At 37.4% G+C, this 23,282-nt stretch overlaps 1 protein-coding gene across 25 annotated transcripts in view; it reads left to right on the top strand.

Annotated features, from left to right (window-relative positions):
* DOCK9 (dedicator of cytokinesis 9) overlaps window positions 1-23,282 on the top strand; it is a 299,763-nt gene that overhangs the window by 145,343 nt on the left and 131,138 nt on the right. For all 25 annotated transcript variants that reach the window (XM_037800399.1, XM_037800409.1, XM_037800417.1 and 22 more), the window contains exons 3-9: window positions 6,287-6,376; window positions 9,912-9,994; window positions 11,729-11,798; window positions 13,657-13,752; window positions 14,655-14,789; window positions 20,901-21,075; window positions 22,064-22,131. In XM_037800399.1, the coding sequence (XP_037656327.1) occupies window positions 6,287-6,376; window positions 9,912-9,994; window positions 11,729-11,798; window positions 13,657-13,752; window positions 14,655-14,789; window positions 20,901-21,075; window positions 22,064-22,131 (717 nt within the window). The remainder of the gene's footprint in view (window positions 1-6,286; window positions 6,377-9,911; window positions 9,995-11,728; window positions 11,799-13,656; window positions 13,753-14,654; window positions 14,790-20,900; window positions 21,076-22,063; window positions 22,132-23,282) is intronic.

Below are 23,282 nucleotides of genomic sequence, written 5' to 3' on the forward strand. Positions count from 1 at the left end.
GGGGGTTTATTTCATTACACAGTTACAGTCTTAAGGCCATAAAGTGTCCAAGGTAACACATCAACAATCGGGTACCTTCACTGGAGGATGGCCAATGGTGTCCAGAAAACCTCTGTTAGCTGGGAAGGCACATGGCTGGCGTCTGCTCCAAAGTTCTGGTTTCAAAACAGCTTTCTCCCAGGACGTTCCTCTCTAGGCTGCAGTTCCTCAAAAATGTCACTCTTAGTTGCCCTTGGGGTATCTGTCATCTCTTAGCTTCTCCAGAGCAAGAGTCTGCTTTCAATGGCTGTCTTCAAACTGTCTCTCATCTGCAGCTTCTGTGCTTTCTTCAAAGTATCCCTCTTGGCTGTGGCTCCTCTTCAGAACGTCACTCACAGGTGCACTGAGTTCCCTCTGTTTGTCAGCTCATTTATATGGCTCCAGTGACTCAACTTAGACCCACCCCAAATGGGCAGAGCAACACCTCCATAGAAATTATCCAGTCAGCATCATCATCTACAGTTGGGTGGGGCACATCTCCATGGAAACACTCAAAGAATTCCAATCTAATTAACACTGATAGGTCCACCCACACAAGATTACATTAAAGATAATGGCATTTGGGGGGACATAATACATTCAAACCAGCACAGTCATCTCTTTGGTAACTCTCAATTTCTTCTATCTGCTGACCCTAGTTCCACATTGCTCCTCTCCCTGTCCTCTCCCACCCTTCCCTGGTTCTTTGCCTCCATTCCATATAGCATACAGTGAGGCTGCCTGCTTCGAACCAGTCAAATAAGTGGGTACTTAAGTCATGCTCCTTTTCAAGAGCATATAACATTATCTTAGCCAAATTTGCCTTTGCCTTACTCATCATGTGTCCTTCTGGGTCAATTGCTATATCTTATTGCCTTTGTTTCTCATTCTCTTTCACAGAACTGAGGTCTCATGAATTTTTTCTAATTTTTTGTTGTTGATGAATTGTTTCATTATTAAATATATGCACATATCCAAAACAAAAACAAAAACAAAAAAACCACGGTTTTAGCTTGGTTGAGCTACCTTCCCTTGCTCCTAGTAGAAACTGCTTCTTTTTCCCACAGGAAGTATTCCAAGTCAGCCTGCCCTGCCAGTGGGGGAGGGGCACTAGCTCTGTAGTTTGGGGGCTTTACTTACAGCCCTTCTACCCATTCCAGACTGGTGTATGATGTGTGTCCAGTCATGGATGTCCCCTAAACAGTTGTTCCAGACAGTTCCTGGATATTTACTACCTGCTCTAAAAGTCTAACTAAATTCCACACCTTCCTATGCCACCACCTTGCCCCGCCTCCTAATTTTTAAGATGTGTTTTATCTGTGAGATTTCTATGCCAATGATTGTCTGAGAATCTAGCTGTGTTTAGATTTAATTTTCAGATCCGTATCACACTACAAGTTGTGAAAGTTTTTCCCTCCCCCTTTCACAATGTAAAAATAATGTATTTTCAAACATAGGAATGGGACTGATATTCTTTGAATATCAAAGATTTTGATGTTGATTTATTTAAAGTGAATACAGACTCATCTTTTAGCAGAAATATAATTCTAAATGATAAAGTAGAAAAGAACATCACAGTCATGAAAAAAAATTTAAGTTCATTGTTCAGAAGGGCTTTAGTGTTCATGGAGTAAAAATCTCCTGGTATTGATTTGGATTCTGTTTTAACCAGATAAACAGAACTACAGAAATTTAATGTGAATCAGTTTGGCATAATGTGACTTTTAATACGTGAAATATGGAGAAATTATAATAGGACATTCACTTATGCTTTAGTCTTCATTTTCCTTCACAGGCCAGAGAACTTGTAATAATAGAAAAGAAAACCTTTGTAGGCAAGTAATGAATGGTTAGTTGTTGGTTCCTGTTTGTTTCTCCATTTATTGCTTTATTCATTCATTCTTGAAACGTTTATTGAGTACTTAGTACAGAGATACAATAGTAAAATATGTCTCAAATGATTTCTCATTCTGGTAGGGGAAAGAAAAGGACATGTACCCGCAGGAAGGTTTTGATAATGGAGTCAAAGTGGAAGGCTGACTCACTATTCAGATTGGGCCTTGCAAGGAGATTGAGAGTAGAGGGGTGGGGTGGGATTACAAGGTCATGGAAGTCCAGGATCAGATTTCAGTTTTGTGAAGTCCAGAGACTGGATTTGATCGATATGACCAGAATTGTTTAGGGACAGCAAGTCAGAGAAACTGACTTGTAGCAGCCAAATCCACAAGAGAATGTTGAACCAGAATACTATTTTCTTAATGTGCGTTGAGAACTGCAGCCAACAAGAAGATCAGGGTATGTTCATTGGTTGTGTGTTTTCTCCCACTAGAAAAGGCTGAATGGGAAGCACATTATAAACAAGTGGCTTGGTGAGGCTGGACTCAGAAGAAGGGAAATGAGTTGGAAGACCTTGGCACGTGATGGGATCAAATGGTGACTACACTCCATGCTATTGGTGCCAGTGGATTCCAGCCTGATGGGTCCCAGCTGTTCTTTTCAAATGGTTATAGCGACACTGACAAAATTCCTCCAGCCGTGCAAGCCCCATTCTTTCTGTTGGCCTATTCTTTTCCCAGATGAGTAAAGACTATTGATTGAGCTATAGATTGGTGGAGGTTTTACTATTGTCGTTTGTTGCATGTTCTGTTAGAGTTCTAGGCAGTTTTGCCTTTGACATAGGAGATATTTTTAGTTCTAGGGTTTGAAGGATTTTTTTTTTTTATTTTGCAAAGAGCTAATCTCATTTATTATGTCTTGATTTTGTTCTTTTAACTTTTCAAGGGTAAGCTTATCTCCAAGTTTCCCTTTTTGTACTAAATGCAACTTGTACTCATCCTTTACATTGTAGCTTGAACATCTTTTCCCCAGTGCACTGTTTCTTGATGTCCTCTTCTTCCAGTCTGATATAGATTCCCCTCCTCTTTTCTCTCTTACCATCTTGTGCTTACCCCTTCCATGATACTTATAACATGATAATAATTTATTTCCTTGTCCTCTTTCACCAGAGTATAAGCTCTGTTAGAACAGCAGCTGCATTTTATTAAACATTGTGTCTCCAGCTGCAGGTTTAGTGTCTGGTAAGAAAGTAGGGACCTGGTAAAGGTTTGGGTGAATGGATGGATGGATGATGGGTAGATGGGTGGGTGGAATGATATGCTGAGTCCTTAAATGATCAGTAGAATACCTTTCAGGAAGAGAAGCCTTTGCAGGCTACTGTTAAGATCCAGCAGACATTTTTCTCTATCTTAACCTGCATTAACCCTGAGTAGAAGGGTGATAATAGAAACTAGTTTGTAACTTACCATGTCCCCTCAATGCTTCTGTCCTAACTCCCTATGTGTAGTTAGTATTTGAAAACTATTAACATAAAAATGGAAGTATTCTTCAGTACATTAATTTGGAGATGTTCCTAGTCACTTACAATCTTGTTTCAGTTATCTATTGCTGAGTAACAAACCCAACCCCAAAGCCTTAGTAACTTAAGGACAACAGTTTATTTATTTCTTACAATTCAGAAATCTGGTTGAGGCTCAGCTGGGGGATTCTTCTGTGCTCCTTGATGTGTACAGGGCTGAAATGTCCAAGCTGGCCTCTCCACTACATCGTGGTGCCTCAGCTGTGGCTAGGGGCTGGCAGGGCATCTTCCTCTCTCTGCATGGCCTCTCCATGTGGCTAGGTTGGACCTCCTCATGGCATGGAGGTTGCAGGGTAGTAGAACCTCTTATATGGTGGTTGGCTTCCAAGAGGGAGGAAGTAGAAACCATCAACTCTCTTAAAGGTTAGGTTTGGAACTGGTACCTCTTCACTTGCATTTCCTTTCATTGGTTGAAGTTAGCCTAGACTCAGGGGAGGGGAAATAGACTCTACCTTTTGGTGTGAAGAGCAGCATGCATATACAGGGAAGGAGAGCAGCTATCTTTGGAGATTATCTAACACAGATCTAATATTATGCATTTCAGGATAAATATAAAAATTGCGTTTATGCTAGATATGTACTAAAGAAGTATGTCTAGTTTAAGCGACAAGTTTTAAAGAATTATATTATGTTTATTTGAATGCAGTTGGCAGAAAAGGCTCTCGGCAGAAAACTATGCTTTGCAAAATCAAAGTTAGGAATTGATCAGCAATGATTAATTTGTAAACACAAGTTAAAGATAAGAAACGATATACTATCTGATCTATTAAAATTCAGGTCTCTCGTTGATGATTAAAGTTGGTTTTGTTTTTTTTAAAGTGAGAGCACAGTGGAGCTTTGATTCATAAGAATAAAAAAGATCCATTTCCTACTATTTTTCTCTCCTTAATGGGGTGTTTGGGAAAGTGTCATGTTATTAAAGCTTCTTGAGTTGGTAATTCCAGTATGAGAATTTTCAAGAAATTTTCTTTCTTCTTGGTGCTTCTATGGAAAATGGGCTAAAATGTCTTAGTTTCCCAGCTGCTAAAACAAACACTATATAGTGGATTGGCTTAAACAATGGAAATTTATTGGTTCACGGTTTTGAGTTTAGGAGATGTCCAAAATTGAGGTGTTAGCAAGGTGGATCTTCTCCCTGAAGTCGGTGGCATTCTGAGGCTGGCTGCTGGTGATCCTTGGCTTTGCCTTTATGTTGGGTTCCATTGATTTCTGGCTTCCAGCTTCTCATGGCTCTTTCTGTGGCCTTCTCTCTAAGGCTTCCAGTAATTGGATTAAGACCTATCCTTATTCATTTGAGCCACACTATAGCTGAGGTAACCTCATCAAAAGGTCCTATTTATAAATGGCTTCACACCCATAGTACCAGTGCTTGGGAGCTGAACATGCCTTTAGTGGGGGATGTCATTCAGTCCCCGATAGTCCTGTTTGTTGACCTGAGCCATTTCTTGAATGTTTCATAAGTACAAAAATTAATTTCAAAAATCTTGAAAGACCCAAAAAAGTCACGATGAAGGACATAGTAAGTAGTGATATAAAACATACCCTTCTTTGAAGCATACAGAATTTCTTAAACAATTCCCCCTTATTGGGGTCATACTTGATTCATAACAATGTTGACACTTTCTTTAATCAACATGTTGCTTTGTAGTTCTTTAAAAAATAGATTGTGCCTCTGTTAGATGCTTTCTTTCACTTATCTCTATGACGTTTCATGAGAATAGATGTGTAATAAAGGTCACCTTTTGTTTATGATATTCACAAAGAAACCAATACCTGGAGTCTTGAAAGCCTTCCCAGAGGCAGAATGGGTTCATAATGCAAAGGACTTTGTTGAGAATGGAGTCCCTTCCTTTCCTTCATTTTTCTTTCTTTTAAAACAAGGAAGCCTTATTCCAAAAAATAGGGCTTAAGATTACTTTCCAAGACAGACACAGCACAACAAGATAAAACTAAATATAGGTGAAATAGACACAACAGAGGGAAAATATAGGCAGGAAATAAAATTAAATTATATGCCAAATACATGCTATGAAGTTCTCCACCTGTGCTGGAGGGGCAGGGATCCCAGATTTGAGACAGGCTTCTTCCAACAAAGGAGAACAGGAAGTAGCCATAAGAGGTGCCTGGAGCTCCCAGCTTAGTGATTAGTCACCAAGAGCCAACAGAACAGACTCTGTTAGAAGAGTGCTTTCATATATGCTGTTTCCATGACTGTGACCTATTGCTAGTATCCAAGGATTATTTCCCCGGGAGAAAAAAATCTAGAACATACCTTTGTGAATACTGAGGCCCAATTTCCTCTTATTGGTACTCTGCAGTTCCTTCCAAACAATGTTAATAGGGTTGGATGTGCTGCTGCCAAAAGTCATGATGCATTTCATTATTAAAAATGAACATGTAAGCCACCTGAAATAAGAACAATTAGCATTCCCAATTCGTTGATCCATTCAACAAATACTAATTGATGACCTTCTATGTGTCTGGTTACTGTGCTCTTAGTGAACAGGAATGGTGGTAAAAGGCAATTAAGGCAAGTCAAAGGTAATATCATGCACTAGATCAAACACATGGTGGGGGACCTAGGGTCTATGAAGGAGGCCTCTTACCCTGCCTTGGGGGAGCAGGAGAGACTCCCTGGAGGGATCACTGTGCCCTAGATCCAGAAATAAGCAGGACTCATTACTGCCCTGCAGGGCTTTTGAATGTTAGGGTACCAAATGGAATCTGTGTGTGTAACATAAGAGGGAAGTGCCTGCCTTGGGGCTAGGCCCTGCTGCTGGGCTTTCAGCTAAGCTCTCAGGCCGGCTCCTTTTTATCTTCATTTAATAGAGTCTTTTCCTTGTGCTTTTATAGACTGCGGTTCTCAGACGACAGGGTCGATACATATGCTCAACAGTTCCTGCAAATGCCGAACAGGAAGCACAGAGCTTATTTGTTACAGAGGTAATGTTTTTTTCCTACATTAATTTACCTGTCGTTTTAAGGCACTTTTTCTCTAATCTCCTATTTCTTTGAGTTTTAGTGATATTTTCAAAAAAGTGTTAAGAGAGGTAATTGCATTTTATGATGGAACTTTAAATATGAGAATAACATGAAGTTTTCAGAGTTTGAAACTTGCACAGAAATGTCAACAGGTGTCATTTCTGACCACGAAATGTGAATTCTACACAATTTATCTCATAGTCTTAAAGTAAGGGATAACTTGTAGATGAACTCATAGGAAATCTCTGTAGGAAACTTGAATCTTTGTTACTGTTACTGAAACTGTTTCTGATGGAAACCCAGCACACACATTTATGTATTCATGTACTTTATTTATATGTTTATATTTTTAAGTTATTTTCAAGACTAGTTTAATATTCATCAAGTGCCAGGTGATAATAAGCAGAGTCTGACTATTCCTCATCAGTGACATTTAATAATATGACTATAATTTATTCTTCCTTGAACATTCAAATAATAATTATGCTTTTTCTTTTTTTTTTGATGTGTGGTGTGTTTTTTTTTAGCTCCAGGTATTTTTAGGTAGGATGAACTAATTAGGAATTTTAGTTTTGTGTCTTGAAGTACTCCTTCATTTAAAAATAATGGGTATTTATCCTCACTTTTCTAGTTTCTATTTAGATGATAAATTTGCCTATCAATAAATATACCCACTATAAGGAAACCTTGCTTTTATAAGCCAAGACCAGTTAAAATAATGATATTTCATTTTCACCAATAATTTTGAAAAATTAAATATGCATTAAAATTTAAAAGTGTGTTCTTTCATCCTTCCTAAAATGTAAAATTCCAGACAAATACAGCCAGAAATGTTTATATATATAGTCATAAATATTTATTTTAGAGGGGAGGGTGGGCAATCTACAGCTCCCTATCCTTATCCCATGCAAAACCCAGCCTTCAGCCTGTTTTGGTAGCTGTTGCACACCCATGCCATTTGTTTACATATTGTCTTTGACTACTTTCACAATAAAATGCAGTTTAGAGTAGTTGCACAAGAGATGGTGTGGCCCGAAAAGCCAAAAATATTTACTATCTGGCCCTTTACAGGAAAGTTTGCTGGCCCCTGTCATAAAGCATATAGGAAAATTATTGATTACTAACTCATTTCTCCCAATTGGTTAAAAAATCTGATTTTTGTAGGATAACTCTCCATTAAATCCTTTAATCACTGCAGGTTGAGCAATAACTGCTTCATTGTATGCTTCAGGAGCCAACATAACCAACTCCTTTTGGGACGGTTCCACTTGGGTGGAGTGAAACAATACTTCCTCTCCATCCCGTGATCCAGAGCAGAATGACCTAATGGCTTTAACGAGAAAACAACTTAGAAAATCTTTCAACAAAACTTCAAAATATTATTACATTTCACAAGTTTTTGAAAGGTTAATTATGTAATCAGTCAGTCAGTTCCCTGTCTTTTTGGAGATACAATGCTCTGAATATTGATTTCTCACTGAATCCATTATTTCCCAGACTTTCTATCTCCAGCTAAGGCTGTGCCTTATTCTGTGCCTCTGCTAGTGCCTGCTACCTAGACATTCAATAATGATGGTTAAATTAATGAATCTCTAGGTACTTATCTGGTTAGCTATATTTCTGAGGTTCCTTATAATTTAAAATGTTTAAACTTTATAGTTATTTTTCTTACCCATTTTTCTTAAGATATTAGACATCTGGGCACTCAGATGTTCCATTCATATATGTAGTCGTCATATATAAGTTTGTGCTTAGTTTTTATTTATTTTTTAATTGGGCACGTACATTTTATCCTTAAGAATGATTTTATTGTCCCGTAAGAGCCTTTGGTGGTACAACTTTCTATTGCACCAGAAAAATTAGTTGTAGTGATTAATGGAAAACCACTGTGGCCAGGAAGGTTTCTGTTCTCTCTGACTTGGCCTCCAGAACAAAGAGAATAGGGGTGGGGTCACAAGGCTGAGTTATACATACTCAGGCCTGCCTTAGCTGGGCTAGTGGAACTAGGAGCAGTAGTGGGAAGATCCAAAACCATAATTCTGAAATCATATTATTTTTGGAATATAATTCTGAGAGTGGATATCTCATGGTCTAAATGTAAAAATGCTTTGCAAAATTAAAAAAGCATTTGCAAGAATAAAATGTTTTAAAATATTTGTAACTGCATAGCAAAGAAATTGAAAAGTTGGTAAGCTCCCACATCTAACTCTACTTTTAACATTTCTCTGCGATTTATTCTACCGCCCAGGATGATTATATAAAACACTTAAACTGCCTTCTTTTTGCAGCCTAGCAAATAAAGTGCTTAGCATAGATCCTGGTACAGCTCTTGTTGCTGTTATTTTCATGAATTTGTTTGTATGTGTGGCTGTGGGTGGAGGGTTGTTTCAGAAGGCCTTTTAGGCATAGGTTGTAAAATAGAAAGATTGGCAATATGAACGGTGAAGTGAAGTAAGTGGGATAGAAAATTTGGTCATGATGCTAATTACAGCCAGAGTCAAATAAACGAGGAAGACACAAATATATTTACCAGTATATTAATTTATTCATTCATCCCTTTGCCATACTGAAGCCTTCATAGGTATATACAGTCAAGAATTAACTACAGAAAATCATTTGAACTAAGCTGATGTTAACCAAGTCAAATCTGCATCTACTGATTTTAACTCATTCATATTTGAAGCTTTGGTAGATGAAGCCTTATAATCTTTAGACTCTACATAATACTTGATGGGTCCTCATGGGAAGATGAATGAAAGACACCATGCTGGGCCATTAAATCTGTCATGTACTGAGATAGTTTAAATGTAGTCTGTATAGGTTAGTGTAGCTAATAGAATCCTTGGCATTAGAATGCTCTATATACACACATACACACACAAAAGTCATGTGCCCCTCTGAAATGTAATTTAATGTTTCTTCCTGATAAACTTTTGTCGCTTATGAGTTGAAGGGAAACTGAGGGTAAAATAGTGCCATTTAATAAAGAAAACAGGGAAAACTGAGTGAAAGTTTAATTTTATGTGATAATATTGAGTGATAGAGCTGGTTGGAGTATTAGTTAATTCCATGAAAGCATCTTTAGATCTAAACTAGCAGAGGCCATAGGACTTCTTAAGAACCAAGTGTGCCTAAGGCAGAAACAGTACATTGCTTTGTAATTGCCAGGGAGGTTAGGTGAAATGTGTCTTTGTGTAAAGTCTACTCTCAGATCATTAATGATGATAACTTAAGTGATAGCTCTCCCAAGATTCATGTTTCAGTGGATCAAAGTTTTCAGCTTCACAAGAAGTCACTGATTATAAAATTTCAGACGTTAGCTGGTTGATGGGAAAGAGTTTTTTTGATGTTTGTATGGGTGTGCTTTCACAAACCTTCCCAAATGTTCTCCAAAAGTTATCACATAGGCAGTTATGTATTTTAACTATTGCATTTCTTTTTATTTGTCCCCACTTATGCTTTCTATATTTTACCCTCCTTCCCCACTTCCCAATAGTGCATCAAAACCTATAACTCTGACTGGCATCTTGTGAATTATAAATATGAAGATTATTCAGGAGAGTTTCGACAACTTCCAAAGTGAGTAAACTGTCAGACCACACAACACAGGGTAATACAGAAAGAAAAGTTCTTTGTACTTGAAATGCTCAGGGAGTTATGTAACTTTATTTGTAATCAAAGTATTTAGAGAATATATTTCTAGATGATTTGTATGTATATGGTGTAGCTATTGCTTACAGGGCCTTTGATCATAGGAATCAAACTAGTTTCCTATTACTCTGGTATTGGTAGGTGGTAGTAAACATGTGGATGGCTTAATTATGCCCAGTGATGTTTTCCGGGGTGTCACTGATAAAATATAAATAGTTGAAATTTCTTAAGTAAGATATAGAAAACAAAGAAATGGAAGTGTATTAAAATATGCTATAGAGTGTGTTAACTTAAAAAGAATATTGTGAAGATATTTTATATTGAGTAAATTTTATGTTAAAAAATAAGTAAATCAAGGAATAAGCATTTTCCCAAATTTCTTTCCTCCCTTTAAAGTATTAACTTGTTCAAAAATATATCAAAAGCAAATATGCTTAAAGATTGGCTAGTAGTGGTTAATATGAACCTGGGATAGTTCTCTCCTTGAGAGGATATCTGTTATAAAATGGTACATCCTGAAATGACGCAGTTGGCAAATTTAACTATTAATTGATTATGAACTAGCAGATGATGGGTTGTGTTTAAAAAATAACCATAGCCAGTGAAAATTAATATATTTCCTTTGTGTTTGTTGGATCTGTGAGTGTGGGAGAACCTTTTATACTATTCTCAGCGGACTTAGCTGTTTATTTTTTCTATTTGTGTGGTTCAGCCTCTCCTACAAGTGTTCAGCCAACTTCCCGATTGTCTCTTTTTAACCTCAGCAGAGAACACTCCTTTCTAGCATTATCTTCTCCAGATGGGTTTGCTCTTTAGTTCTATGTTTACCTAATACTCATGTGGGGCTTTAAAAATTCTTCCCATTTGATTGGATTAATCTATTTTCATTGAATGCCTCACTCATATACTATTCTCATGGTTGAAAGGTAGTCTTAGTCTGTAAGATATAATGTCTATAAACTGTACTTTTACTGCTGGTAGATTTTATCCTTTGGCATTAATAAGAGCTCCCTATCGTGGGATGAGAAAGAGAGGGAGTATAACAGGGGTTAAAAACATAGATTTGGTAGTTTGCCTGATTCACTTATTTACTCTGCCCTCAAGTTATTTAACTTCTGTAAGCCTCAGTTTATTCATCTCTTAAATGATCTTAATAATAGTCCCTAACATCTGAAGGGTTAAATGAGATAATGCATGTCAACTGCACAGCATGGTGCCTAGCACATAACAACTGTTTCATAAATACTGCTTCTGTTGTTACCGCTGTTGTATTTTTGTTATTAACACCATCATTAAGATTGTGGTTTCTAATCACTTGAAATGCGGTCACACCATGTTACATTTTTCTCTCAGAAACACCATATTAAAAGATATTCTACCAAATCTTTATTAATTATGACCAACCCACTTTCCCATTTTTAATAGACATTTCTAACTCCCAGCAAGCTATGCTGTCTTTTCCATGTAGCTTTTTGGAGCTCTACAACTCAAGCCTCTAGGGTCACTCACTTGAAAAGCAATGGGATAGGTTATGTTTATTCTTTATGTGAGTGAACTGGCTTTGGATTTATTAAATGCTGTTTCCTCTGATGGACGAAGAAATGCAAAGATTCTTCATTGATTAGGCAATTATAGAACATATTTTCTTTTTTCTTTTTAAAGCAAAGTGGTAAAGTTGGATAAACTTCCAGTTCATGTCTATGAAGTTGATGAGGAGGTCGACAAAGATGAGGTGGGATGATTGCTTGCTATTGTTTCTCTTTTCACTTTAGATTTAAAAAATGATTTATTTTACAGACTAAGAAAATTAATTTGAAAATTACCAACATTTAGCTGAAGCAGGAAATTGAATGTTTCTTGAAACAGGGGAAGAACTTTAAAAATGTATTGTTTGATTCGTTGATTGAAAAAAGGTCTTTGTTTCTGCCTGGCTGCTTAGCATTTCATATGTTCTTCTGGTTGTGTTTATTTGTTCTGAGATCATTTTCAAAGACTTGGATCAAATTTGGCTACATTGTTAAAAAGATATGAAAATGACTTAGATCTTAAATTTAGGTTGTTTTTCAGCAGGGTATCTTGAGACAAACTGGCAGCCAGTAGATTTTAAATGATTGTTTCTTCAATGATTGCTTTGAGTGAGCACTGAAGTACCCAGAGAATCTGGTTTTAACATGCCCACTCCCCCTAGTACTGGGGAAATGATTATGGCTGGAGGGTATATAAAGAGATCAGAGCATTAAACTGAGTATGTCCTCTAAGCAAGGGAAACCAATAGTCAGTGCTACCCACCTCCACATTTCTCACTCTCTCTTCTCAATATTCGCTATCCTGTAATGAGTTTAGTCTTTTTCCTTTTTTTTTTTTAATTGCCTGCTGAACCATAACACCAGCCACTTATGAACTTTAACAGTGTCCATAGTGGCAAATTATTTGAGAAGCCACCAATGAAATAATTCTGGCAAGATTAAGTAGTTATTCAAAATAAACAAGAGATGTGTTAAGAACTTGATTATTAATCATAACAGGAGGACCAATAGAAATAATGCATGTAAAAGCACACAGTAAACTATGAAATCCTAGACAGCAAGTTATTTCCAATATTGCCCATAATGATAATAATAACAACAACCATAAAACCTCTGGTATTAATATTGAGATGTCCTAAGACAGGTCTTGCTGCAATTGTCTATCTGATTACAAAAATAAAGTTTATAATTAGAGGTTAGTCTTAGGAGGTATGAGCGGGGTAACCTAACACTGTGTGGCCCTCTCCTCCCAAGGTACCTTTTGAAGAGTGTATTGGCCACAGCCTTAAAAGGGCAAAAGAATCACAAGGGAGCAATCTTAGAGCATGGGTGGAAAGGGTCAGGGTCCCAGTGTGGCAGAAGATTTGCCAGATTGTTTGCATATGTGTATTGTTCATCTGTCTGTTTATTACATACCCAAATGGATGCCTGACATTTTTAGTAGCTGTGGCAGCTCCATGCCCACCTCTTTAAGCTCAGCTCTCACATCTTGTGGTCAGAACTTCAAGAAGCATGGTTCTTTACTTCTCTGACTGGTCCCAGCCCCCTTTCTTCTAACTTTCCTTCTCTCCTATCCCTGTTTGCATTCCTGCCTAAATTCCTGCTTTTTTTCCTTTGCCCCATGATTTAACGTATTGCTTCATATTTCCTTCCTTTCTTTATTCACCTTTCCCTGAACTAAGCCTCTGGGAAGTTTTCCAGGTATTTGCTTTTGTCCCTCAACTGTAAGGGAAGTGTAATTCGAAAACATTTTTTCATGCAACCGGGCGAGGCCTTACAGCTTGAGTGGGCTAATATGGTATGTACTTTCTGTGGCTCATTAAGCACTTAAAAATAAAAACTTGAACTGGAGCTAGTTTTGCCTTTTAATGGAGTAGGGTTTTCATAAACTTAGACTGGTACCTCTTTTACTGCTAAATGAACTTTGAAGTGACCTTTTGGCATTGGCCACAGATGATTACTCCAGTAAAGGGGCAAATGCCTTTCCCGTTGATCAAACTCAGAGCAAACAACATGAGGTAATAAAGGGAAATTGAGTGTGGTGGTATTTTCTTTGTCTCCTAGGATGCTGCCTCCCTCGGTTCTCAGAAAGGTGGGATCACCAAGCACGGGTGGCTGTACAAAGGCAACATGAACAGTGCAATCAGCGTGACCATGAGGGTAAGGAGGCTCATCACCCCTTTTTCGCCTGTGGTTAAACCCTTTCTGCTATAGGTCTTGAGAATAATGCTCAAAATGAATGAACGTGCTATTCATCCTGGCAAAAATGACATTGTCTGGTTAGTAAGATGTGTCCCTGCTGATAGTACCACCATTGGTACAGACCCATCCGCTCACTTCCTCTCAGTACTCTCTGACCACCAGCATGGAGAGACCATCATTTAGCTGATGTGAAGGTGTAGTCATTGACACAGTCTTCCTTCTCTATATTAGCTTAAAAAATGATACTTGGTACCTCATAGAACATCACCAAGAGACTATTTTTGCAGGTGAAGGTATATTGTGACACAGGTAAAGCAACAGTTGAGGACTAAAGGGAATGGTTAAATTCCAAGAGGGTTGCCAAGAGAAAAATAAAATTAGTGCAGAAAACTATTCAGTGCAGGAGAGAAAAGAAACAAGGGAAGATAGGTAGAGCAAATAGGGAGGTGAAAATTAAAGAAGTAGAAATTCAGTCTCTATTAATCTAGAGGCAGGAAAATAGTTCCTATTCTGTGTGAACAAGAAACCCTGGGGAATTTAGAAAGTTTACATCCTCCTGTGTTGCAACCCAAATTGGAATTCACTGCATTGCTTTTGGTATTTATGGAAAATCTCATTCTGTGTGTAAGAAAAATGACGCATGGATGTTAAGTGAACCATTGCCTCAGAACTGAAATGCAGCAAGACTACTACATGTGACGGAGAGTCAGCTCATCCAATTACCTGGTTCACTGGCTATAATTAAATTTGTTTTGGAGAGAACTAAAATTGTTTTTGGATATGTTTATACATCAGTTATTGATCAAGATTGTGATTCTTTTAATTTCAAAAGAATAGCTGTGTGTGTATTTTACCCCCAGTCATTTAAGAGACGGTTTTTCCACCTGATTCAACTTGGTGATGGATCCTATAATTTGAATTTTTATAAAGATGAAAAGATCTCCAAAGAACCAAAAGGATCAATATTTCTGGATTCCTGTATGGGTGTAGTTCAGGTAAATATTTTGTTTTCCTATCTATAAAAATATCATGTTTGAATTTGCAGTTTAAGCAAACACTTCAAAAAAATGTGAATATTTTGCCAACTCATAGAGACAGAAAGTGGATCATAGGTTTCTGGGGAGTGGCGGAGATGAGTTACTGTTTAATTTGCAAAGTTTCTCTTCAGGGTGAGGAAAGATGGTAATAATAGATGATGGTGATAGTAACACAACATTTGTGAATATAATTAATACCACCTGGATTGTAAACTTGAAAGTGGTTAAAATGGGAAATTTTATATTGCATATATGTTACCATAATAAAAAAAATTTAAGTAAATATTAGTGGTAGAAATGTAGTATCTAACTTTAAAATGAGTAAAGGCTTGATTTCATCAACTTAGAAGATAGCAGGTTTTACACAGAGGCAGCATTATGTTGTAAGCATGTGCATTCTGGTGCTTGAGTTCTTGTGTTTAAAGCCTGGCTTTTAGCTGTATGACCTTAGACTGCTATTTAAGTTTCTTCTGCTGCAAATGATAATACTTAATAGGCTAATTGAGAGGACTGGATGAGTTAACATATGAAAATATTTAGAGCAGTGCTTAGCATCTAGTAAGAACTCCATGAGTGTTGGCTTTTATCTCTTCCATCATAGTACTGTTGGCTGTGTGGTGTGTTGATCAAGGCTGGTTTTTAGAGCCAGACTGAGTTCAAATCTCTGCTCTATGGTCATCAGATGTGTAGCCTAGGAGATGTTATTCAACCTCTGTGCCTTGATTTCCTCATTTGTTAAATAGGGATAATTATAGTACCTAATATGGTTACTGAAAGGATTAAATTATAAACAGTGCAGGCACAGGCCAGCATTCAAAGTCAGTATGAGATATTTTTGTTATCATAGTGTGTTGCTGTTGTGGGATTATTCTTAAATTTATTTTTAATTATATACATAAAACATGAGTGTGTTCTTACTGTAAAAAATCAGAGGATACAGATAAAGCCCCTCCTGACTTTCCTTCCCCTATACCTTTTCTCTCCTTTTCCCAGCTGCTGTCACCTGTTCAGTTTGTGTTCTTCCATACCTTTTGAGGGTTTTCTTTGAAAGTAGATTGCCAGTTTCCCCATCTCATCATCCCTTCATCCTCCTCTTTTGCCCCTGCAATTTTCAGGAAGATTTAAGGCAGCAGCTTAAAAGGATACGTAAAACACAGGATAGCATGAACTTAAAGTGGGAGTGAAAGAAGAAAAATGAGGAAGTGGCTAGAGTAGGGGAGAGAAAAAGTGGAATTAAGCTAAGAAAAAGAAACATATGCTTTAAAGACCTGATGCCTGCTATGGTAGTCCACAGACTGGCTTCACACTTTCTAGCTTGGAGACCTGTTCAGTTTCACAGTTGGACTGTGTGCTTAAGATACAAACAATCCAATTAGTCAGAATCTGCCCAAGTAATCTCAGAATGAAGATCATTCAGGCATTTCTCTTGGGGCTCTCATAAAGAGGGCACTGTGTGATTAGTGAACAGTCTCCTTGACAATTTCCTCACAATAGATGCAGTCACCGTTATCAGAGAATTATCATTAAAATGACTCAATATTGGCTAATGACATCAGCCCCAGACTCGATTCTATAAAAAAGCTTGTTTTGTGGGGGCAAGTTGATTAAGGTCAGGGGCACAGCTCTCTGGTCTGACTCTCAGGTATACTTGTTTATATATTTATGTGTTTACCTAAAGTAAATTTTATTTACATCAAACTAATACATTCACCTAGTTTAGATAGTCAAATAGTGCTAAAGGGCAGCACTGAAAGTACATTCCTGCCTGCATCACCCCCACCTCACCCACCTCCCCATTCCTTAAGGCAACCATTATTAACACTTTTTCACTGTTTCTTCCAGTTTGCCTCTGTTTTGCTAGATGTTTGTCCACTGTTACTTCTTTATTCATTAATTTTGTTCATTATTTAATGACTTCCTATGATGGTAGATGAGAATTTTAGCCCCTGTCATCCATCTTCTGCTCTAATCTGGACTAATTGCTTTCTCAGCCTCTGCACAACTTTCATCCTGGAAATTCCCTTTGCCTTCTCCCCTTATTGGATTCCTTGTTTCCAGGACCCCTGAATCTTCCTCCTTCTTGGTTTATTTTCTTGTTTGGAAGGAACACACCTTCCAGTAGCTTTCTGAGAAGTTGTGAGCAAGATGTTAACTTTTTGAGACTTAGCATATCTTCAAATATCTTTATTTTTATATTCACACTTGGTTAATAGTTTGACTGGATGTAGAAATCCAAGATGAAATCATTTTACCTTAAAATTTAGAAGGTCTTCCAGAATTTTCTAGATGCTAGTGTTGTTTTGAGGAATCAGATGCCATTCTTATTCCATATTCTTTGTGTTCTTTTTCCATCTGGAAACTTTTAGAATCTTCTCTTTATCTTTAGTTTTCTGTTGATGTTTCTATTTTGGTAAACTTTTTTGTTGAAGTGTAACATTCAAATAGGGAAATGCAAATAATGAATGTGTGGCAGTGAATTTTTGCTAGGCTTGAATCTTTTTTATCTTTTGTGTTGAAGACTCTGGGAGAGTTCTTATTCTGGAGATTTGGGGAAATTTTCTTGTAGTTTTACTTTAATATTGTCATCCTTTCATTTCTCTAATGTTCTTTAAAATTCTCCCTCTTTTTCTATTCGTCCTACTTCCTTGGAGGTTTCTTCAATACTATTTCTTTTTTCTTTATAGAATTTTTAAAATCTGCTCTCATATAATTTCCAAGAGCTCTTTCTTGGAAAGAAGGACATATTCGGGAGGAGGTTAAATTTTCATTTTGCTCCCTGCATTTCCTATGGTTTGTTTAGCCTCTCTTTCATATTGGAGGATGTTCCAAAAGTCTAGGGATCCTTGGCCATTTGTTTAAACCTAAGCGTGAGGAACTAGAGAGTGATGGAAAGCTCAGTGTACATGGATAGGTCTTGTGGACTGGTGGCCCTCACTATATGAAGTGATCAAATGGCCAGCCAGCCTTTTTGACTTTTATACATATTAGCATCTGTAGGTGTTCTCACTAGGGATATTCAGTTTCCTCCGAGTAGGATCTTCTGGTCTTTGTCTGGCTGCAGGCCTTTTGAAACTGAGCAGGCAGGGCAGCTGGGGAGTAATCAAATGATTACTAGCCCTATGTGAGTTGTTTGGTTTACAGCTGAACATGGTGAATGTACTTTCCTTGGCACTTGTTTCCTAGTCTCATGGAGTTTCTATCTACATGTCCATGGTGTGGTATTAATAAAGTATTCTAGGGGTCCTCTTTACAGATTTATGAAGTGCTTTCTTTATATAGTTTCTTCCTCGTGGGCACTCTGTTCCCCACATTCTAGTCAAATTGCCTTCCTGAACTCCATCTGGTCTCTTCAACTGAGCAAGACAGCTGGACTTGGCGTTGTCTCCCAGCAGAAAGCTGAGGTGCTGATAGGGCTCCCTGAATTTATTTCCCTTCAAAAGAGGTTTCATAGGCTTGCACTGCCTGGTGTCTGATATCTGAAAACTGTTGTTTCAGTCCCTTTTGTCCTGGTTTCTAGTTGTTATGTAGGAGTGTAAGTCTAGACCCTGTTACTCCTTCATAGCTAGAAGTTAGGGGTCCAAAATCAGATGTTTAAAAGGGCCATACAGGTAAATTTAGTGAAAGAGGTGGCCTTGGTGTAAAGTCACTGGGAATTCTGGGCACTGTGATGAGCTAGAGCCTAGGTGCCTCTTTAAAGAGGGTCGCTGCCTCTCAGTTGTAGCTGTTACTTTGTAGAGCTAACTCGTCAGTGTTGCCAGATCATCTGTTTTTTTTTCAAGAAGTACAAGAAATACAGAATTTTAGTTCAATCTTGTTATTTTAATTATTGGTATTGAATTTTAAAAAGCAAAATACACTTTGCAGGACACACAAAAAAAATGCTGGAAGCAGTGGATGGAAAACAAGACATCTACCTATAGGCTAGTGTGCTAGTTTGCAACTTCTGTCACAGAAGAAAAGAGGGCCTGCTGGGCAGACCATACATGTTGGCACATGAAGGTGTATTTGAGCCCTAGGTCAAGACTATAGCACCAGTTAATGCTCATCAAAAATTATTTTTCATTGATATCTAATCAACATGTAGATGTTTCATAGCAGCAGCTCAACCCTCAGCTGCCACTGTGAACAACAGGGTGATATGAAAATATGTTTATTGCCAGTGTTAAAGTTAGGGGTACCACAGTGAATTATAAACTTAACCCCTTGTGGAGGATTCCCAAGTAGGAGTTTCAATTATATTCTTAAATTAAGAGGGATTTTAATTAGTTTTCAGCTGAATTTTCTGGCATTGACCTAACAAAGTTTAATATTTGGTAACCTTGCTTTTTAAAGTAGGAAGTAATTGTTTTGTTGTATAAAAGAGTTTTGTTACATTTCTTCATGCTTACATGTATAGATGTTTTGTAAGTAGAGCAGCCCTGGAGTTAGCAGGGCTATCATTTAAGTTTGTGGAATGCATTTCAAAATCTAAGGTTCTGACTTCAACAGGAGTCTCTCTTCTCTTCAAATTCTTTTTTGCAGGGTGTGGCTGATGGTGTTTTGCATTTAATGAATTGTATCTAAGCCTTCAAAAGTTTAAAATAATTTACTTTTTCATACATGTCTGTTTATAAATTAAGCCCTAAAATCTGCGATTTAAGTGTTTTTTTTCTCTTGGACATTATGAAAACAATTGGTTGGTTAATGCTATTAGTTTGAAGAAATGCTTTAACTAAATTTTCAATAGCCCTGAAAGAAATAGGGTTTAGAATCTTAAGTCCTAAAAGTTATTTTAGGATCCTTAAAATTTATTACACTTATTTTGCAGATGATGAAAATGAGGCTTAGTAAAATGAATAACTTAGAATCAAGGCCAAATGTTCTTTCCCCACCTTTAACTTTTTGTTTTCGTAGATAATTGTGAATATGTGAAGAGTGTTGGGGGCAAGGGGTTGGGAGCAAACTCATTTATTTTATTTGACTTCTTCTCTGTTTCTTGCCTTGAATTGAAGTTTAAGTGACGTCCAGGGTGGCAATTACCGAGCCCACAGCAGTCTGTGCGCAAGTTTGTGTAGCTTTGCCAAGAATAGCACCCTCCTCTGTGTTTCTAAGAACTGTGCTGCAGAGAACACGGGCAGATGCTTGGAGGGATTGTCCTGTCCCTGAGACATATGCTGAGGAGTTTATAGACCTGTGCATAGCCAGCTAGAATTTTAGTGGGGTAGGTGGGAGTTTGTGATTTCATGTTTTTCAGCCTATACTTCTAAGAGACCCTGTCAGTGTTGTGCCAGAGTTGAGCCTCTGTCCAGTGCAGCAGTTTGCAACCAGGAGTGATTTTGTCCCTCGGGACATTTGGCAATGTCTGGAGATATTTTTTGGTGGTCATGACTGGGAGGGTGGGAGTTACTGCTGGTATCTTGAGTAGAGGTGGGGGATGCTGCTCAACATCATACAATGCACAGGACAGCTCCCCACAATGAAGAATTCTCCAGTCTCAAATGTCCATAGTGCCACGTTTGAGAAGCACTGCTTAATACATGTGGGCTACTGTGTTTATTTTTTGAGCCAGACACACTTTCATGGGCATCAAAACTGTAGGCTTGAAGGAAGGCTATATAAACATGGAGGCCAAATGTGTTTTGGGATTCATAAGTGATTACAGAGTTCCAGGTAAGTTAAGTGAAATGTGTTGATAGGTAATGGTTTGCTGTAGAAAATGTAATTCCACACACCGCTTCATTGAGAAAAATATGAGCTAGAGGAATATGAAACTTTAAGTGAAATTCATTCATTCAACAAATATTTTTCAAGTGCCTACTGCTTGCCAGCACTATTCTAGAGACTGAGGATATAGCGTTGAACAAAAGAAGAGGAAAATCTTTGCCTTTTTGTAGTTTTCATTCCATTAAAGGGGAAGGACAATTAACAAAAATAAATATGTCATCATTGGGGGTGTGTAGGGAGGGAGCTTGCAATTTTAAATAGGGTGGTCTGAAATGCCAAGGAGATAGCAGCCATTGGTAAATAATTTTTACTCTAAGGCAATCAAATTCTTTGAAAATGTATCATTTTATCATTTTTGCATTTCAGAACAACAAAGTCAGGCGTTTTGCTTTTGAGCTCAAAATGCAGGACAAAAGTAGTTATCTTTTGGCGGCAGATAGTGAAGTGGAAATGGAAGAATGGATTACAACTCTAAACAAGATTCTCCAGCTCAACTTTGAAGCTGCAATGCAAGAAAAGCGAAATGGAGACGCTCATGAAGGTAGGTTGGTCCACCTTGCCCCCTGGCACGCATACTCTGCAGGGTATCTTTATTTTTGCTAGGCAGGTAAAGGAAGGAGACATATATATTCCACGTGTGCATTGGAGGTGGACAGAAGTGAGCTCTTTACAAATATTCTGTTGGTGAAGGTTATGTCACATTAGAATTTACTACCCTGACATCATTTTTTTGGGTAAGGATACAGTAAAAAAGGAGGAGGTTTATGTAATGAGAAGAACCAAGACTTTGGAAGCAGAAAGGAAGACCTGGATTCACATCCCAGTAATACCATTTTTCAGCTATGTGATGTTGAGCAAGCTACTTAACGCTTTCTGAGCCTCAGCTTAATCAGCTATCAAATGAGAATAAACATGAAACTTACTGGTCAGATGGGAGAGAGTAAATAATGTAATGTACCTGGCATGGAGCCAGCACTTAGTATCGTAGTTACTGCTTTTGTTATTAATAATATCCTTTGGATTTTTCAAGACAAAGTTAGGATGAGTGGAAGCCACGGAGTAAATTTGTGGGAAAAATCAGCTAAGTTTTTGACAGTTCATTTCAAGCCCTCAGGTGATTCTCAACCCTGGCTGCACACTAAAAATACTGGGGAGCTTTTAAAAATCACTGTTTCCTTGGCCCTACCAAAGATTCTGATTTAGTTGGCCTGGGACAGGGTCTGGGCAGGTCTGATTTTTAGCAGATATACATGGATGTGGCCACATGGGCTGTTGTTTATAGCCTGTATCAATTCTAATCAGACAGTGTCCATGCTGTACTGGCTACTAAATATTTAATGATCACCCTGGGCCTGGGCATCTTTTTTTTTTCTTTTTCTTTTTTTTTTTTTAACCCCTGGGTGTTTCTAATGTGCAGCCAGGGTTGAAAACCACCGAGTTGGAGGGCACATAGAGAGCCTTTGTCCTCCTGTTTCAAATAAAATATTTTCAACTACTGGTGACTCAGGTTATCTGTTTTACCATTTTAGATGATGAACAAAGCAAATTGGAAGGTTCTGGTTCCGGTTTAGATAGCTACCTGCCTGAACTTGCCAAGGTAACATAACCTTAAATGTTCTGCTTTGGTAGAATGATATTGAAATATTTACCATTTTATGGGTTTATCCAGAATGGAATCTGTTGAAATCATTAACAATTACATTGTAGTAAGTCATTAATAATTACATTGTGGTTACTGCTTTCTATTTCCTGACCTGAATGTGAGATGATGTGAAATATATTACTGACGTTAGTGTTTTCCAGGGTGTTCCCTACAAAGTATTGCCTTTTTATTCTATTTATTATTTAGGTGTTTACTTCCTATAATATTTATTACTGCATCTCAAATTTTGAAGAAATAACCAAAATACACAGATAAAATGTTTCCATAATAACATGGTACTTGCCAACTTTATACATATATTTCCCTTTATTCAAGTTTATGGACACGATTCCAAAGCAGTTGGATCTGTGATCATTTTGCCACTAAACCAAAGAGAATTTGCTGAAGTTATATAAAAATCACCGATAGAATCTTTGCTAACATCTTATTTCCTAGGTCACTTTCAATGAAAAAAAAAAGTTGTATCTGTATTCTATAATTTTGAGAAGCTTACAGTTACTGAATGCACAAAGAAAAACAAAACAGCTCTGTTTCTACCGCTCAGATTCAACACTGGTTACTATACTGTCATTTTTAGCTTCCATTTTTTTTTTTTAAGAAATAAAACATCCATAATAGCTGAATTTCTTTTTAAGTACCATCCTTAATCCCATTCCTTTCCTCCCCTGTAGCAACAGAGACAATCCCTATTATGAGTTTGCTGAGATTGCTTCCATTTCATTTATATACTTTTACAAAAAAATCTGTCAAACTACGTATATATAATAGTGTTTTGTATGTTTAAAATATTCTATAAATGCTAACATACTATATGTATTCTCTTTATTTGCTTTTATTTTTTAATTCAGCCTTGTTTTTGAGATTCATCTAAGTTGGCGTATAGATCTAGTGCATCCCTTTTATTATGTTGTATAAACATTTTATTTTAGCTGTTCTATTATTTCCAATGCTACAAACAATGCTACAGTGAGTATCCTTATTCTTGTCTCCTTGAATGCATCTGTGAATGACTCTTTTTTTAAATGAGAGAAGTATCTTTGTCTTCCCTGGCCCTTTAGAGTCTTACTCTATTATTGCCTTTCTAT

Source organism: Choloepus didactylus, chromosome 12 (assembly GCF_015220235.1).
Source record: "Choloepus didactylus isolate mChoDid1 chromosome 12, mChoDid1.pri, whole genome shotgun sequence".
Taxonomy (NCBI): Eukaryota; Metazoa; Chordata; class Mammalia; order Pilosa; family Megalonychidae; genus Choloepus; species Choloepus didactylus.